At 30.7% G+C, this 19,225-nt stretch overlaps 2 protein-coding genes and 1 pseudogene across 5 annotated transcripts; 1 reads left to right on the forward strand and 2 right to left on the reverse strand.

The window, feature by feature from the left end:
* Positions 1 to 2,960: 2,960 nt before the first annotated feature.
* LOC105142358 (Uncharacterized conserved protein (UCP012943)) lies at positions 2,961 to 6,359 on the forward strand. 3 transcript variants are annotated; one of them, XM_011049949.1, is made up of 4 exons: positions 2,961 to 3,427; positions 4,804 to 5,022; positions 5,514 to 5,610; positions 5,717 to 6,354. In XM_011049949.1, the coding sequence occupies exons 1-4, from the start codon at positions 3,075 to 3,077 to the stop codon at positions 5,885 to 5,887; spliced, it is 840 nt and encodes a 279-aa protein (XP_011048251.1). In that variant the 5' UTR covers positions 2,961 to 3,074; the 3' UTR covers positions 5,888 to 6,354. The 3 variants fall into 3 exon arrangements, with proteins under 3 accessions (XP_011048251.1, XP_011048249.1, XP_011048250.1); XM_011049947.1 differs by having other exon boundaries at positions 2,962 to 3,427; positions 4,804 to 4,996; positions 5,717 to 6,359; XM_011049948.1 differs by having other exon boundaries at positions 2,962 to 3,427; positions 4,804 to 4,996; positions 5,514 to 5,607; positions 5,717 to 6,359.
* A 56-nt stretch (positions 6,360 to 6,415) lies between these two features.
* On the reverse strand, positions 6,416 to 9,725 carry LOC105142402 (mRNA cap guanine-N7 methyltransferase 1-like; annotated as a pseudogene).
* A 3,956-nt stretch (positions 9,726 to 13,681) lies between these two features.
* BGLU41 (beta glucosidase 41) lies at positions 13,682 to 17,085 on the reverse strand. Of its 2 annotated transcripts, none has more exons than XM_011049951.1 (13): positions 16,684 to 17,085; positions 16,521 to 16,587; positions 16,332 to 16,390; positions 15,827 to 15,902; positions 15,676 to 15,747; positions 15,494 to 15,581; positions 15,141 to 15,396; positions 14,938 to 15,053; positions 14,634 to 14,695; positions 14,509 to 14,540; positions 14,318 to 14,420; positions 14,132 to 14,240; positions 13,682 to 14,042 (listed from the first exon to the last, which is right to left on the reverse strand). In XM_011049951.1, exons 1-13 carry the CDS (start codon positions 16,810 to 16,812, stop codon positions 13,847 to 13,849), a joined length of 1,365 nt encoding a protein of 454 aa, XP_011048253.1. In that variant the 5' UTR covers positions 16,813 to 17,085; the 3' UTR covers positions 13,682 to 13,846. The 2 variants fall into 2 exon arrangements, with proteins under 2 accessions (XP_011048253.1, XP_011048252.1); XM_011049950.1 differs by having other exon boundaries at positions 14,634 to 14,857.
* Positions 17,086 to 19,225: the final 2,140 nt, after the last annotated feature.

Raw genomic sequence — 19,225 nt, forward strand, 5'->3', positions numbered from 1 at the left:
CCAAATTGGGTGAACCATGTAAATTCTTGTGTCTCTCATTTCTTATTTTATCATATTCCTTATCTTTTGTCTTATCGGGTTTGTATGTTAGCGTCCTAACATAAATAACTCGATGATTTACATGTACAGTACTTAAGAACCAATTAGTAACCTTATGCAAATGCATGAATGCAAGTCTGAACTCACAGATCATTAAGACGTGGCTCAAGCCATGCCATGTAAATTGCATTAGGAAAGTTGGTGCCGTGCTCAGCACAGAACTGAGGAATTGGCATTAAACGGTTCGATGATTTACATGGACTGTACTTAAGAACCAAGTAACCTAATGCAAATGCATGAATGCAAGTGTGAACTCACAGATCCCACATCTCCCTTTCTCTACACATATATACTCAGTAAGGAAGCTCTTCAATTTATGGTTTTTCTAGTGAGTTTTAACCTGTTTTCCATTAAAAAATTAAAAAAATTTGTTTTTTATTAAAAAAATTTATTAGATCATTTTAATATATTAATATGAAAAATAATTTAAAAAAATATTATTTTAATATTTTCCGGTAGGCAAATTCCAGCGGAAGTCTCCAACAATATCAAGCATATCCACCCTCTGTCGATTACCAACTGTCGTGTCTATCCTGCAAACCTTAACAGGTCACCCCGAAGGTACAATCAGCTTTTACACTGACTTCAACAAATTATGGACTATTATATTTATAGTGACACTGTAACTACCTTTGCACTGTAATTTATTGTTAAATTATAATAAATTAAATAAATAAAACTTAAATATTTGAATGAAAATAAATGATGTATTGATTAATAAAGTGTTACTAACCTTAAAACCTGCGCTGCGACGCATTTAAGATTTGAGTAATTTGCTGAAGAGAGGGTACTTTAGATTTAAATAAAAAACTTAATGCAAAATAAAAAATACATAAAAAGAGAGGGTATTAATAAATCTTTTTGCAAAAAATAATAACAAAAAACAATTAGACACTAATGGGTTAGACCCAATTGTATACTCCTATTTTTTTTCTTTTTTTTAAAAAAATATAGCATCAATCGTCACTTGATCTATTTTTTTATCACCTTTTGTGAACATAAAATTGTGATATAAGTTTTTATACTTCAAAAAACTATTTTTCAGCTTTTTATTATTTCTTTATTAAAAAACATCTTTAAAAATTAATATAAATCTCAAATAACCAATTATCAAACTCAAAACACCATAAATCACACTTAGAAAAGAAAATCAATCAAATATAAAAACCAAAGAGACTTTGGTTTACTTTATTTGATATGTTTGTAGAAAAATATCATTTTTATTAAACTCCTTTCAAAAACAAATCTATTAATACAAAAATTATTCTTTTTTGTAATAGAAATGTGATTGATTAATCATTTTTTTTTCATTATTTTTTAATGAGTTTCTCTCTTATCTTTTAAATCAAGAAACTAAAAAATAAACAAAATAAAATATTTGAACCATAATGAGAATTTCAAAAACTTGAGATTGATCATGTTTTTTCTTTGTGTTTTACATTTTTGTCATTTTTCTTACAATCTTGCCTTTGTTTCACAATTTCAAATGAAATTAGTGCATTAAAGGATTGAATAAAAGAGAAAAAAAATTTAAAGATAAAAATTAAAAAAAAATAGTTAGGGTGAAATATAAACAATAATCATTGATATTAATTATTTTATTGTATTTAGTAATTGTCTATAATATATTTTTAAATATCAATAATAAATTTTATTTTTTGTATAGAAAAATAAAAATTGATATGAAGTATTAAATAACTTTTAACATATGTGAGTGCAATCAAATATTTTAATAATATTTCTTGAATACGTTATACCATAAATAAAGAAGTGAAGATAATATTACTAGCTAGTGTTAAAAAGAGATTAAAAAAAAAACTCATGGAGTCCTACGGTATTTCTTGCACTCTGTTGCAAGTTGGACTATAAATATTTTTAGATGTAAAAGAAAAACAATTTAAGTTGTTATGAAGTTTTTTGTATTTCAATTAAATCTCATTTATTAAATTTAAAAATTATTTAAACTTAATTAGATTAACTTATCAGGTTCAAAAATAATTTAAATAACTAATAAAAATATATTTTAATTTTTTTAAAAAAATTTCTTAAGATTATATTAAAAAAACATTAAAATAACAACAAATTATATTAACTTGAATAATTGGTCAAGATTTATGAACTTCAATTAATTTAATAATATTTATTTATTTATTTATATAATAAAAAATAATTTCTTTTAAAATCATCGTAATATTAAATGAATAAGAGCTTTTCCTTTTATTTTTAAATTCGTCATGGAGTTTTCCCTTCTTTTACACTTGATGTTTTTTTATTATTATTTTGTTTATATTTAGTAAAAATTTGACAAATTAGTTATAAAATTAACATAAAAAACTAAAATTAAATAAAAATAAAAATAAAAATAAAAATAATAATTATAAACAATTTAAGGATGTGTTTAGAATTATATTAATGATTAAGGTTAAAAGTTTTTTTTGGAAATTTATTAAAATAATTTTTTTATTTTAAAAAAAATATTTTTAATATTGGTATATTAAAATAATATAAATATATTAGAATTAATTTTAAATAAAAACAAAAATTAAAATTTTAAAAAATATAATTTATATTACGTTCATATATATATATATATACACACGCCGTCGATTCATGGTTTTGGCAGATTGCGCTTTAACACATGGTCCACCATTCTCTGTATCCCAAGCAATACCTTCTCCATTTCCCACTAATCTCAAAACAAAAACAGACGATATCCTGATTACATTCACTAATCCATAATTTTAGGTGTAATAACCTCATTGGTATTTATCAAAAAGATTTAATGATTATTATTAGAAAGCAAATGGCAATAAATGGAAATTCATTCATTTTCTTTTCTTACACCAATGATTTTTATTTTATTTTATTTTTAAAAAAACACAGTCCGATATAAATTCCCCATTTGTCTCAGTCTTTCTATCTTCTCATAGTAATTTCAATTCGAAACGTTTCAATTTCGTTATCAATCCTTGAGCATGGGAGGAGGAAGAGCGATGAGAGCTGCGGCTAAGGTGGCCGGAATTGGAGTGGTTAACTCCGGGATCCGTGGCGCCATCTCTTGTGTTCCTCCATCGGCGGAGCAGGCGGTGCGCAATGCTTCCCGTCCTGTTTCGGCGATCATATCGTCCACGCTGAGTGGAGGTGAGGTTGCGGCGACGGTGCAGAGGCCTTCGTGGGAGCTGGATGAGTGGGAGTTCGCTGGTGGCGTGGAAGAGGAGACGGTTGTGCATTCGGCTGAGCCTGTGGCTAGAGTTGTTTTCGGTGGTGCACCGCCGAGTTTGCAGGAGGCTGAGGCAGCTACTTTTGAATTGAAAGATGCTCTCCAAAAGTAATATTTTAACCTTTATTGAATCCACTTGTTTTTAATTGTGTTTTGATTTGATTAAAGATTGTGTCGTTTTTATTTTTCTTTTGTGTTTTTATATTGTTAATGATTCATGAATTGTTGTTAATCTTGAAAGTGTGGAGCTTTGACATTTTGGTTTCATTTTATAGAAACAGCTATTGATAATAAGATAAAAAATGAAAAAGAACGGAATTTTAAATTCTTGATGTCGAATCATTCTGTGTTTTCTTTGGTTGTTGAATGTATAGAGGAAATGGGGCTTCGCGTCTGTAATCCTAGTGGTTGTCGATGTAACTTCATGGAGATTTTTTGAACACTTTTTTGTTTATTATTGATACAGAAAAAAATTTAAAAAGGTATGTGATATTTGATGGTTTTGGGATGATTGAATCATTGAATTTCAGGACATGAAAGTTTCTGCATGTTTCTTGTTCCGTGAACAAGGAGATGACTTATTATTTGCATTAAAAACTTTTTTTTTTATTGCTACCTGGGATTATTTGGTGTTATCATCATTCAGGTTAGGTTTAAAAGGCTGATTGAACTTTGCATGCTATGTGTAGTTGGTTTGGCTGGAATTTGATAGATTGCCCTTGTACTGATTGGGTTGTTATCGTTCATAATCGTTGTTGATTTTGGTGTGATCAGTTCTCTTGTAAATTGCTGTTTTTTTTATTGAATTTTCTCTCATCTACTTTTGAGATGCTCACCTTCGAGACAAGGTAGTTAAATTGAAAGAACGCTCTTCTAAATAGCATCATTGAGTTTGATGTAACGTCTGAGTGCATATAGCCAAATTGCATGGTAATCAGAAATTTCCATTACACATGCTGACAAAAAGCTGTGGTTTTTCTCCTCCTTATGGGAAACTTCAGGCATATAAATATCCTCACTTGTGTGTGTCTGATGTTTAATCTCTTTCTTCCCTATCATTGCATTTTTATGGCAATTGTAGTTGCTGAAGAAGTAAATATTATGGAACTGAGGATGCATTTCTTGGACTGCTGGAATCATATCAAATATCATCTTTGGGGAACATATGTCCCTTGATTTTTACTTATTTCGTTTGTCTGAATAATTTTGCCACTGTAAGATCTCAGAGTTTCTATTTTTCTTTTTCGGAAACATGATGCTTTTATGTCTATGCAGACAATGTCAGTTCATTATTTTTCTTGATAAGTTTAGTTGTTATACCAAATTGGCTAACAGAATTATATGTGATGTTTTATTGAAGTTGTGGAACATCTTTGTTGCAAGCATTAGTTTGTTTTTTTTTTTGTTTTGGTTCCTTATTTTAATTCTGCTGGCATGATATCATATTTACCTTTTGTTTTATTATGCTTAACTGTTATTCACAGAGTATATCTGTCGTCTCCGAACTCAGGAACTGCCAGTTCAGTTGGAGGTAGTCAGTTGTCTGGCCTCCCTTTGCTAAGAAAATCTGACTCTTTGGAAACTAAAGACTGTATTCCCTGTGACCCAACTGGAGCTCCTGTGCCAAAATATGCTATGCAGGCATTTTCATTGCTTAATGAAAGTCCTAAAATTCAGGTTCTGATACATCACTCTTCCCTTGAGTATTTGTATTCTCCTTTTGCTTAGACTATGTTGCATTCATGATGAGTTAATTTGACACTGGAGTTGCTTGTAATTGAACAAATATATCTCAATTATTTTTTTCTACTACAGAATTGATTTAAGCTTCAATTATGTGTTTGTTGTGGTTTCAATATGTTTGGTATTGTTAGCTGCTGAGTGTTTTTTGAGCTTAGCTTCAATGACACTAAGCTATCGATGCATTTCGAAAACCCCTGTCATTTCATACAGCCTGGATCATGCATAGAATGTATAACTGATATGCTTCTTTGTTTTATAAATTACAAGCCCTGATATATAATACTTCAGGACTTTCAATTTTGCTGGACTCCTTAAGGCCACTTGAACATTTTGAAATGTAATTTTTTTGTTGTCCTATCATTGCATCTAACATACCGGTTTTAAAATATATTAATGTTGATTGATGAATTCAGCTTACTGGACTAATCACTGATTTTAATATTATGCACAGACTGTTGTTGCTGCAGTTGCCTCTGATCCAAATGTCTGGAACGCAGTTTGGGAGAATGAAGCCCTTCAGGATTTCCTCCAGTCCCAGAATACTACCTGTAAGTGTTCTCTTTTGTCTTTCAATCCACGTGTGCCATTCTTTTTTGATATTCCTGTTATCTATCTCTACCTATTTTATACCTGAAGCCAAGGAATCTGTTGCAGATACCCAGTCATCTGAAGCCAAGGAATTTGTCAGGGATACCTACTCTCAGGATGCAGTATCTTCTAAGAAGTTCACTGAATTATCTGATGATGAAAGTGAAGCTCAAAGCTCTCAAACTGAACTCGTGGATATTATCAATAACGTCAAGCTTACTGTGGTTGACATGGTGACCAACGTGTCTGCTTACTTCCAAAAGATTTTTAGCTTTTCATCCGCAGAGCACACTCCTGCTGCCAATGAAAGGGCTGGAGCAGCTACCATCGAAAAGACCATAGGAGCATCTCTCATGGGACTGGCAGTGATTGTTATTATGGTGGTTGTGCTGAGGCGTCCTTAAAAGTTCATTTCCTGGCAAGCCGGCCCGTACATTTGCCAAGCCTGCAGACTTAATTGTGTTTCTGGATGCTTAAATGGATGCCTAAAAAATGTTCTAGATATAGCATATTTATGTATAGTTTTGAAAGATGAACATTGAGTACTACGCATCCATGTTTGAATAATTTTCGTTTTATTTTTCCATCATGCTGCATTTCACCTGTTGAGGTTGACCTACTGGAGCAACCACTTGTTGCAATAGTGATCTCTTTTGGATGATAGATGAAGACGAAAAACAATGAAAAGTACTTATTTATAATCCTTGAATGACTACACAGTTGTATCTCATTACAATTCCAGTTCAATTCACACTTACAGTTGATTTAAACCAGAGCATGCAACAAATTCAAATAATATGCATAAAGATACAGGGGAAAAAACCCAGTGAGGTCCTGGTTCCCATCACCCAAAGCACCAGAGTCTTCGCATTAAATCAGCATACTCTAGTTTCTTCATATTCTCGGGTACAAACTCGTGATTATTCTTCAAAAAAACCAGCTCAAAGTCATACTGCCAAAGCTGAAAGCATGGGTGCGTGATAAGTCTATATAGGTTGATGCTTGAAAAGCTCCACGTGTGGCCAGCTTGTAAAACCAGAGGAATACATTGATAGCTTTGAAAAGATGTTGAAACCGCAGGCTTCATTTCCTGCACCATGATTTTTTTTTTAAAAAAAGCAATAATTTTATCCCTCTTCTGCCAAAGATTTGAAGATGTTGATAGGGACAATCCATTCAGGACAATCAACAGCATCCTGCAACAGAAACCATTCTGGAGTTTAGAATGAGAATCTTTCAACTAAAGCGTACAAATGGAACCAAATAATTAAGTAGCAGAAGAATAAGAGCTGGTAATTTCTGATGGATAGATTGAGAAGGGAATAATCAGAGGATTTCATCATTACTGGCATGTGGTAACTAATCTGGTGCTGCACCAAAAAAGCAGAAGTTCAATTGATGCAAAAATACTTCATGACATATCAAGTAGAGTTAACTAAAGAGCAAAAAAAAGATAACGCATAAATACCTCTAAATGGAAGTTGTACTCGATACCAAAAGGGCTAGAAGATTTAAATTTCTGAACCATAGGGCAATGAACTTGTCAGATTAGAGCATAGGGGTAAAGACCAAGCACCTGGAACAAAGAAAACAAAGTCACCTTCTGAGAAAACTCTTCATCAAATTGTATCCAGTAGACACTACTACCAAAGGCCGGTCCTTCAGCTGCATATTCACCCAAAAAGATTCCTCTGTCATGAATGGCAAAAGTAACGTGCCAGCACATTAATCTTAGAATTGTTAAAAAGAACATTTAACGAGAACACTTCAGATAGAGTGACTCTACAAGGTCTAAATCAAGCATCATTATTCCATGAATTCTTAAAAAAGACTTCTCATACAGACAGCATAAACAGAAATGCAAGATATCACATTAATAGAAAATTTCATGTTGTGATGAAGCTGCCTCCTGGCCTTTTATGTCCGTAGAGGCAGAAAATAGCATGTTATTTTTTGGTCAAAATTCATAAATCTGATCTTTTGAAAATATTAGAAAGGCACAAGACAAAAACCTTCTCAAGTTTTTTTATGATAACATTTGCATCCGGCATTGTTCCAGTGAAGTTGCCTCCAGGCCGAAGCAAGGTTGATACATTGGCTAATGCTCTCCGTGCACGTGCCTCAGTTGACCATGAATAATGCAAGGCAAACTGCAAATTTTGTGTCGATGCTTCAGAACTAAGTAAAACCACACAAAGACACACACACACACACACAGCGATTTGATGAATCCTATGGATATATATCCATGATTTGCATGATTAACTGAAGAATTGGCATATAACAATGGGAAAGATATTATATCCAGTCCAATGCACGGGAAAATGGAAAGTACAATATAGCAGAGATGCATGGAAAGGACAAATACTTTGGGTATTAAGTTTGAAGCATCAGCTAGTTCCTAGGTTTTTCTGGTCATATTGCGCCCATTTAGAGAGACAGAAACGTCAAAAGGAACACAAAAATTGATGATATTAACATTTTCCAATTTATAGAAAAAAGTGTTGAAAGGACATTTGTATTCATATATCACACAACAATATCCATTTCCATTATCAAGCAAAGTTATTAAGAGTCCAGTGAAATAGCTCAAAAAGTCCCCAGGTCATCATAGTTGATTGATGAGTAGATATAGATGCAGAAAAAAGTTGAAAGCTTGACAGCTGCTTCACCAAATGCTTGATAGGCCTATTTTTGTTCGTGTTGTGTTTTAAAAAAAAATTAAATTTTTTTATTTTTTTATTAATTTTAAATTAATATATTTTTAATATTTTTAAATCATTTTAATATATTTATGTTAAAAATAATTTTTTAAAAATAAAAAAATCATTGCCATATATTTTAATACAAAAAATTATTTGAAAAACAATTACAACCACACTAAAATGAGTAGAAATGGTAATGCATCTACGTATGACCCATCATAAATTGAGGCTGCACTTAAAGCTTAACAAAAGTGAAAAAGTTGAGCTTTGCAAACTCAATTTTGCAAACAATAGCTCACCTTAGTTTTTCCAGCACAAAGAGTAATGTAGAAAGATGAAACATAAATAAAAAAAGAAAAGGTTTAACAGAGCTTAACGTAGAAGAAAATGGGGCACCAATGCCTACCTTGTCACTATTATAAGAATATCTTTGAGTTACTGTTGACAACAACAGCACCATCATTAAAGGAGAGAAAACTGTGGAGGGTAGCTTGCTCTTCCCTTTCTCCCTCTCCTTCTCCCTCTCCTTCTTTAACTACATTTGCTCGTCTTCACTGTTCTGTAAAGTGAACAGTGGAGAACATCACCGCTGTTTATAGGCTAAACTCGGTTCAGTTTAAATCTAAATGCATTAGATCAAGTCTGACCTAATAAGATAAAAAAATCCAATTTTTTTTTAGATATTATGTTTTATTTAAAAAAATTAGATATTATTTATATATCCATTTTCATTATCAAATTTCAATAATATCCATTTCCATTATCAAGCAAAGTTATTAAGAGTCAAGTGAAATAGCTCAAAAAGTCCCTAGGTCAGCATAGTTGATTGATGAGTAAAGATAAATGCTATGAAAATTTGAATGCTTGACAGCTGCTTCAGTAAATGCTGGTTTTAGCATTACATTGAGTGATTGTTTGGTAATGCAATTACTTGTGAAGTTGAGATTGAGCCACAAAAATATATAGTTGATTAAGTCACAACATTGTTTTGTTTTGGTGGGTTCTATCATAAATTAAAGTTTAACAAAAGCAAAAAAGTTGGCTTTATAAAGAGCGACTCATCTTAGTTTCTCTAGAACAGAGAGTAACATAGAAAGATGAAATAGAAACGAAAAAAAAAGAAGGTATAACAAAGGTCAACAGAGAAAGAAAAAGGGGCACCACCACCTATCTTTATCATCGCCGCCACAAGAACCATCTTAGTCATTGTCGACAATAATAACACCACCATCAGAAGGGAGAAAACTATGCAAGGTAGCTTACTCGTTCCCTTCTCCTTCACCTTCTCTTTCTCCCTTCTTTAGCTGCATTTCCTTATCTCCATTATTTACATTGCATGTGAACAGTGGAGAGGTGGAAAGTGAATCCATTGTTCACGTGAACAGTGGAGAGGTAGTGAATAGATTAATTCATTCTCCATTAATCACGTAAATAGTGGAAAGTGTCTCTACTGTTTATGGGTAGGACCGAGTCCAACCTAGTAAAATAAAAAAATCCAACAAAATTTATTAGATATTGTGTTTTATTTGAAAAACTAGTATTTAACATTATTTAATGGCACCACATAATTACATTAGAAGAAGATTGCATGATGACATGACATTTATAGAATTTGATCGCAATTTCAATTTTATTCCTAATGATATTTTACCTGATATTGTTGCATGCTCAGGAAGCCATGAAAACTGTAGTCCTTATTGCATCGATTTGGTATATAATAGAATTGCAGATAGTTTAATGAAACAATAAAAAATGCTTTATATAAAATATTGTTTATTTTATGATATAATAGTAGTAGTTAAATTTATAATATTTCAATTAAAAACCATCAATATTAATATATATCTTTTTTAGTTATCTTATAATCTCAATTTGAAAAGCTTTATTAATCAAACATTTTAAACTACTTTTTATCCAATTTCAATTTCAACTATAATTTTAACTAAACATATATTTTATCAAACTAACCTCAACTAAAAATATTTTATATAAATTTTTTTTTAAACCTATAATAATAAAAGCTACTACAATTCCAAACACATTTAAAACATTGTATCTCACTAATTTTTAAAAATTGTAATAGTAATTATAGAAGCTATGGAATTATTATTATTATTATTATTATTATTATTATTATTATGTGAAGGAGAAGAATAATAAGAATAGTGATGATAATAATAGTATTAACAACCATAATAATAATAATAGTGATTATGATAATGATAATTATTGTTAATATAGTAATATTACTACTAGTATTTCTACTACTACTAATAATAATAGTAATAAAAATATTGATTTTAATGTAGAAATGATAATAATGATAATGTTAATAATAGTAATATTAGTTATAATATTAATAGCAATAGTGATTTTAATTTTTATTTTTTTAATTGTTATTTTAAAAAAAAAATTGTAAGATTGGATTTTTTTTTCTTAATTTTTTTATATTTAATTTATTAAAAATTAAACTTCATAATTTTTCTAGATTGTGTGCTTCAAATTTAATGAATAGAGTCAATAGTTTAAAAAATTAATATACTTTTTTAAAGGTTTTATAATTATTTTTATTTTTTTATCTGATTATTCCTGTTATATAATTTCAACTGCGGGTTTGATAGAGTGTTACATATTAGTTTAGCTCTAATTAGCGTTATTATATATTGATACCGGTTTTTAATATTCTTTTTTTATTCTATATATATATATAGAAAGTGATCTTGTCTCGTGGAAAAACGCAGGCACTGAAGCTAGTCTCAACTAAATCTATTCTTAAAAATCCCAATTCATCCTCTCTATTGTTGCTTGTTGTCGGAAAAAAGGGAAAGAAAGCCTCATCACTCCATTATTGCTTCATGTCGAGGTGATGGTGATAACATTAAGATGCATGGTGAGAGGATCTTGAAAAGCTAAATTAATAAAATAATATTTTAAATAATATAAATATAGTTTTTTTACTGTGCATAATTCAATGGAAAAAAACTATTTAAAAAATAATTATATTGAAGTGAGAGAAATAAGTTTTTATTTTTTTCAATAAGTTTAATGTTATTTTTTTCATATGATTGCATTTAATTTGTTTATATTTTTATTGGTTTTGGTTTTTTCAAAAGATACATAAAAATAATAGTTTTGGAAGATAAAAGATATTTTGACATTTTATTTAGTAATCTCTCTATAGCATGTAGGTTATTAGGCTTAGGTTGAGTTTGTTTCTACATTTAAAAAGTGTTTTAAAAAAAATTTTAAATTATTTTTTTCATTTTAAATTAATTTCAGGTTTTTCTATTTTTATGTATAGTAAATTAACAATTTTAGTCTTGGAAAAAATAAAAAGCCTTTAGGGGTATTTTGGTTTTTTGACATGGGTATTTTGTATAATTAAGAGAGCTATAGTTTTTTTTTTTATTTTTACATTTTACTTTTTATTTTTTAATCAAAAAGTTATTGACGCGTATTCCATGTATATCAATGAGTAGGTGACATATGCAACGTTCAGGTAGTGCATGTGACGCCGCTCGATTGCCAATTATGGCCATCTATCGTTTTCTTAGATGCACTATCATATCTTTTTTCACACGGTGTGGTATGTATAGTCTTGTAATAATTAAATTATTGCCAATGATCAATTTGTTTTCATTTTTTTCTTTCTTGTCTCTATCTTGATAGCTCAAATGCATAATTGTTCTTTTTGTTTGTTGTTTTTCAATTTCAGTCCTCATTCTTCGAATTTATTATTTTGTCTTTATTCCTTTTATAGATTTTTTTTCAATTTTGTCCTTTAATTATAATTTCTTATATGTTTTATTTTTATTTCAGTTTCCATTCTTTTAATTTCTTATTTTGTTTTTATTCTTTTTATAGTTTCAATCCTCCTGAATCCGTTTCTATTTTTTATTGGTGTTTTAGAATCCATCCTCTTTATTTTGATTTTGATCATTTTTTATTTTGTTTGAGTTATATTTATTTACAATTTAGTCATTCAATTCTAATTTGTGTATATTATGTTTTTCAATTTGGTCATTGTACTTTTGATTTTTTCACTTAACTCTTTTGTAAAAGTTTTTTTTTATAGTTTTTAATTTTACCTGTCAAATCAAATTTATAACTTTTTAATAGTAATAATATTTTTTTTAATTTGGTCCTTTTTCATTTGATTTCTTATTTATTTCTTTTGCCCTTTTATCAAAGTTTTTATGATTTTTAATTTTATCCTTCAAAAAAGTTTATGATTTTTTTTTATTTTAATAATGATAATAATAATAGTTTGTTATAATAGTTGTAGGGTTATGATATCAATAATTGTGATGATGTTATTAATAATAGTAATAATTGTGATAATAATAATATTAGTAGTAGTAGTTAATAGTAATTGTGATTACGATAAAAATAGTAGTAGTAGTAGTAATAATAATTGTGGTTGTAACAGTAATGATAATAAAAATAAAAATAAAAATAAATAAAAATAAAAATAAATATAATATTAGTTATGATGGCAATGATAATAATTATAACAATAGTATAAATAATAATAACAATATTCATCATTTAATGTTATATTTGCTAAGAATTAAGTTTTACTGTTTTTCATCTATGATATTTTCAATCTAATATCCCGGATTATTGGTTTGAAAAACTTATATGGATCAATATTTTTTTTTGTTTTTATTTTTTATTTTTATTTAATATTAATTTTTAAAATAAAAATAAATCAATTAATTTTTTTTAAACTCATTAAATAAATCAATTTATATTGAGTTAACTCTTAAAAATTTATCACCTTGCATGAGTTCATATCATTGCCAAGAAAAAACTCTGCGCTCGTAATATCTTTTTTGTATGTTTTAAAAATATTGTTCGGGGCGAATGAACTAGTTACAACACTAAAACAAAAGGCTCATAGGATTAGTTTGTGTCTGCCTGTTCCTCAATGGCTCCGTATTCCATTTTCTGGTTCTCTATTTATTCTTCGTGTTTTCTTTTATATGCTAAGTTACAGGTGAGTTCTTCTTGATTCTGCAACTCTGTTCTTCTAAGAATATTTTCATTTAATTTCTTTGGTCTTCAAGCAAATCCCTGTTTGATCAGGATTAAGTAAAATGTCGTCCCCTGTTACCTAAGTAGCATACCAACTTGTACCTAACTAAGATGTGAATGACCTTTTCAACTTAGCAAGCATATCCATCCTCTGCGGACAATTCCTACCTCATGAACCAGGAAGAAAACATATGTACTAGCACACTTTGTCTTGCTCGCATGAAATGAGATCCACAGGGTCAATTCGATAGCTCGAGGAAAAGATTTAAATGAAAACATAAAATAACAGGGAAAAGGGATAATTTATAAATAAATGGTATATTTCTCATTTCCTTCTTTACCAAGTTTCATTACCTGTTAGAATTTTCTTCCTTCCTTTTTGTCCATGAATTTTACAATTCTGTGTCCCAATTTCCATCCCAACGTATATATATGGTGACTAATATTATACATTTTACAATTGGCTTTTCAGGTTATCTTCTAATCTGAGTGTACTTTTGAACCATTCAGCAGAAGCTTTTGGTACCCTTGTAAGGTTGTTTCTGTAATCCACAAAGTAGAGTCCAAACCGCACGGTGTAGCCTGAGTTCCATTCCCAGTTGTCCAGCAAAGACCACGCAAAATAGCCTCGAACATCACAATTGTCTTGCCTGCGTTGATTAAGTTTTCTGTTAGGCTGCTGGAATGTGCAATGCCTCACAAAGCCAACAATGTATGAACCTAAAACAGCTGCCATCACCTTATAGCTGCAGAAATGTTGGAGAGATAGTCCCTGTGGTATTCTATTCTCTTGTCGTCCTGCAAGGCCTTGTTTAAAGATATGAACGGCGTATTCAGATCATCCATTCCTGAAATCATGGAGTCAGGTTTATGAATATTCTCTAAGTTTAGATTAGGGGCATTTGATTGAAGAGTGAATACTTGCCATTTTCCGTTATAACCACTGGTGGGTTCCCATACTTATCTTTAACGTATTTGAGCAACTTGTGGATGCCCCATGGTACAATGTGTAGCCAGCGGGAAGCTGCCTGGAGGAGGAATTACTTGTGAGCTGACTGACTTTAGTTTTGAAATCTATAACAAAATCTTAGGGGCCAGTGAGTTGTTGGGACATACTCGTTCTCCGATTGCAACCCCACGCCGATAAGCTGCAATCGAGGAGATGGACAAAGATAATCAATTCATTGCCTGATAACGCATTCTTTTCTTCAAATGCATAGAACAGTACTTTCACATCTTACAGGTAGTAATCACAGCAGCGTCGGACGATGCGTCCTGCAATATTAGTTTCCGAATCCTTGTCCTATCATTCCGAACATATAGTGTTGTGTAATGATTTATGCCAACAAAGTCCAAAGAACCAACTAGGAGTTTCGACATCCCTTGAGAGATCTCAGGTAGTCTTTCCCCTACAAGCTTTTTCATTGAGAAAGGATATTTTCCAAGGAAAAGTGGATCAAGGAACCTGATACGTTTTTGATTTGTTAATCAAACTTGTAATAACAAATGGATTCCCTGACAAATATTATGAACACAACATTTTACCATCCAATTCCAAAATCCATTGCTCTTTGTGCCGCATCTTTGTCCTCTTCAGCGTCAGATAGTGGTTCATACCACTTGGAATCCAATGTTATTCCAATCTGACCTCCTTGTTTTCCCTGGAAGAGATTATTTTCCATCAGCTTTTTCAGTAAGATAAGAGCACCACTTCTAAGCAAAATCGGTATATTTATGTGCAGGAGTACCTTGAAATGTAACTGATAACAATGATAAGCAGCGGCATGTGACAAAAGGATGTTGTGAGCTACAATGTATGGCTCAGAGGATGAATTCCCCCTCTTACAAAGAAAATGGCCCATAATAGAGCACCTTCCAGGAGCCTGAATACCGGTATCGTAACCCTGAATTGAGAAACCACGAGGTTCGTTGAAAGTGATCCAGTGTTTCACTCTGTCTCCAAAAGCTTGGAAGCAAGTGAAGGCATAATGCTCGAAGTCCTCTCTGTAAGTGATTCATTTGCATTTTGTAAAGCTTGAGTATATTCTTAGAAAAATTCTACATTCAGTTGCAGAGTTGTAGCACATGGAGCATCACTTACACAATTTGTTTGCTCAACCATCCTTCATATTTATCTTCAAGCATCTGTGGAAGATCCCAATGATATAGAGTTACATAAGGCTGGATTCCTGATCGAAAACAACGGTTATAAACTTCATTACTGCTTTTACTTCAATGAAAATAAATTTGATTTTCAACCGATCATTTTGATCTACGAGCAACCTTTTTCTAGCAAAGTATCTATGAGGCAGCTGTAGTAATCTATCCCTTCTTGGTTCGGCACCCCTGTTCCATCTGATAAATTCCAAGGCAGTGATAAATAAATGGCTAAGATGAATGTAAAGCAAAATGTCAGGACTTGATTGTCACTTACTTGGAAAGATTCTTGGCCAAGATATTGAGAATCTGTAGGCATCCATTCCTAAATCCTTCATCAAATCTATATCCCCCTGTAAAATTTATGTTTTTCTTTTTCTTGATCTCTTTTGAAGAAAGCATAAAAGCATTTGAGCAAGAAACTTTTTTTTTTTTCTGTCTTTTAACAAAAAGCCACTTGTCTTCTTACAATTTCTTTACGTATTTGCCATTTTCTTAAGGTGGTTGACACATCATCATCACACCATAATTATATGATTATTTTAATGTATTGATGCATATGTGAAAATCTTATTGAATATTCACATCATATGAATTATCTGTCCCTAACCATTGATCTAGAGTTGATTTCTTTTCCCACTATTGTTCATTCATCAACGAACAAGTTCATCAACATAATAAAGTCTTTCCTGATTTACAAGCAAATTGAATAAAACAATAAAAGAGAAGGTCAATTACAACATGCTTGGAACGAACTCAGTCAATGGAAGCCATTAATTTACCTTAAACCGGTGATATTGATCAACTGCTGTATCTGCATTGCTGAGGTCCAATATCCTTCCTGTTGAAACACATTACATGACAGGTAGTTATAGGTTTTATGCCAAATCCAATCATTTCTTTCCTGTAAAATCTTGTCTTAATTTGCTTTGCTGAATTTAATTCCCTTTAAACTCGGAGTTTTTCTTTACCTGGTTGCCTTGTGAAAGTATCCCATATGCTATCTCCCTTGTTTCCTTCATTCACGGCTCCTTCAAACTACCACAAAACACAGCAAATAATCATTAAATCCTGCCACACACACGCACAGACTACGATGATTCATGCATTGAGAATCGAAAAGGGCAGCAGCACCTGGTAAGCAGAAGAGGCAGTCCCAAATGTGAAGCCACTAGGAAAATCAGCCCTGCTAATAGGTTTTGAGTTTGCAAAAAGGCATGTTGTTAAGAAGATCACGATCAGGAGCAGTATGATATTAGTCATGGTGATCAAGAAAGATCTCAACAAGTTCTTGAGGAGTGCTATGAAGTGTTAGATATAATAAAGTAGGTGTGAGTCTTAATTTATAGTACAAGATGGAAAAGGAGTGATTGGTACAAACTAATTACTTGGATTTATAGGTGAAGAATATATGGTTGAAGGAGAAATGTGTGGAAAGGATGGACGTCTGGGTTTCTCTTGAACCAGAAGGTGTTCACAGGATAGGTTGGGGTGGCCGCGAGAGGTTGGCTTAGAAGCTGTCTTCGCCTCCTTTGTGTGCACGTTAGTACAACAAAAGGAAGAGCAAGGACTTAACAAATATTATTATATCCAATGTAAAACAAGGAATCTTTGGTCCCCTTTTTAAAAAATCTTCTAGGAAAATAAAAATAAAAATTCAGGTTGATTGATTAGTGTTTTGAAATAAATTCCCGTTGCTAAAATTTATTTATTTTTATTTAAAGTTAATTTTTTAATGTTTCCAAATTATTTTGATGTTCTAATGTTAAAAATAAATTTTAAAAAATAAAAAAAAAATATTATTTTAATATATTTATAAATAAAAAACACTTTGATTAATAAAAACAATTATCTAAATCTCAAATGCCCCTCTTAAAAACATGTATTTGTTAAAGTATAACAATTTAGCTCAAAAACGTTACAATGATAGATTTGTTTTATACTCTTATCTATTCTTTTTTTAATAAAAACACGTTTTTATTTCTATTTTCTTCATTTTTTTTATCTTACAACCGAATCCTATCTAAAAATTCTTTGCTTATCCACGGGGAAATTCATGGGGGTAGGTAATACTAAAACAAGAACAAAGAGAAGCAAAACGTTCAATGATAAAAGAGATACATAAAAAGAAAATGCAATTAATTATTGGGTACAGATAACTATGATGATCTGTGAGTCTGATCTTTCGTGGATTTTGTTGAAGAACAATGGCGTGGATGGCTGGCTGGCTGCTCCAACATGAGACCTCTCTAAAGTAGGAATCTGGGGGGGGTGTCTGAATTATGGTTAAAGAAAACATGACAAAAATGTTCTATGAAAGTCAAGAAAAATTGTCCAACTGGGAAAAAAATATTGCACAAGTCTCGGCTTATCATGAGTTTAACAGCCACGAAGCAAACAGCCAAGGTTTCTGAGATAATAGTTTTAAAATCCAGTGAGTTGTACAAGTTAATTTAAAACTAAAACCTAGTTAAATAAATAAAAAAATAAAAATAATTAAAAATGTAGTTAACCCATCAAGATAATCTGGTAACACAATTGACCTACAAAATTCAGTTAAAAATCTAGTTATAATTTATTAATTATTTTTTATTAAAATAATATTATTTTAATTTTAAAAAAATTAGAATTAATTTGAATAATCTGATAAGTGGATGAAAATTTATGACTAGCATTTTTGGCCGGGTCGACCATCAAATTAAGTTTAAAAACACTGCTCCGAGGTGCACGAACAAGTGTGGTCACCTCACCTCTCTCATACTGCCTAATGAAATAAATTGCTGAAACATAAAATTCCTTCCATCTATCTAATCGTGGGAATCATCAAAAAGCAAGAAGTTACATGGGATGATTCTTTTAGACGGTGAGTTAATAAGAGCAATTCTAAGCAAGGTTTACATGTTTTTTTTTTTTTTTTTTATGTGGGGTGTCCGGTCAGCTTGCGCGCACCACGACCAATCCCCACAGTCCACTGAATACATGGCAAATCCAGTAGGCATGTAAAGTACCGTGAGGATGACAGATATACACGCTAGGACTTGAATCCAAGTATAGTGAAACATTACATATTCTTTACAAAGGTGGGTTCTTGTAGCGTTTGTAGTGTTTTAGAATAGAAGAGCATGGTATGGTATAGATAAAATAGAAACCCATTGAAATGAAGATAAAGGTTCCAGATAAGTTGCACTAGATAAGTTGTTTAAAACCTATCAAGAAGATTCATTCTGGTGTATTAGGTAGCCTTCGAAAATATGTTCCAAACACTATTTGGCAAAAAATTGAATTTTTGTGTACTTACGGATGTAAAATATAAATTTTAAAAAATAAAAAATATTTTATTTTAAAATATTAAAAAAATAATTAAAAAGCAACCGATACTTATAATATTAAATATTATCTTAGAACATGTTTTATACTGTGACAACAGTTGTTTTTGAAAATATATTTTATTTATAAATATATTAAAATAATTTTCTAAAAAATAATTTTTAATATTAGTATATTAAAATAATATAAAAATATAAAAATAATAAATTTAAAAGTTATAATAAATGTTTTTAAATATTTTTAAAATTAAAAACAAACGTGTTCTTTGTCTCAAGATGCGGCGATTGTCGCCAGAGAAAAAGGCTCTATCTATTAGGCCCAAAAGACTAACTTAGAAAGCTCAGATTCT

This window comes from Populus euphratica, unplaced genomic scaffold, assembly GCF_000495115.2.
Source record: "Populus euphratica unplaced genomic scaffold, PopEup_1.0 scaffold143.1, whole genome shotgun sequence".
Classification (NCBI taxonomy): Eukaryota; Viridiplantae; Streptophyta; class Magnoliopsida; order Malpighiales; family Salicaceae; genus Populus; species Populus euphratica.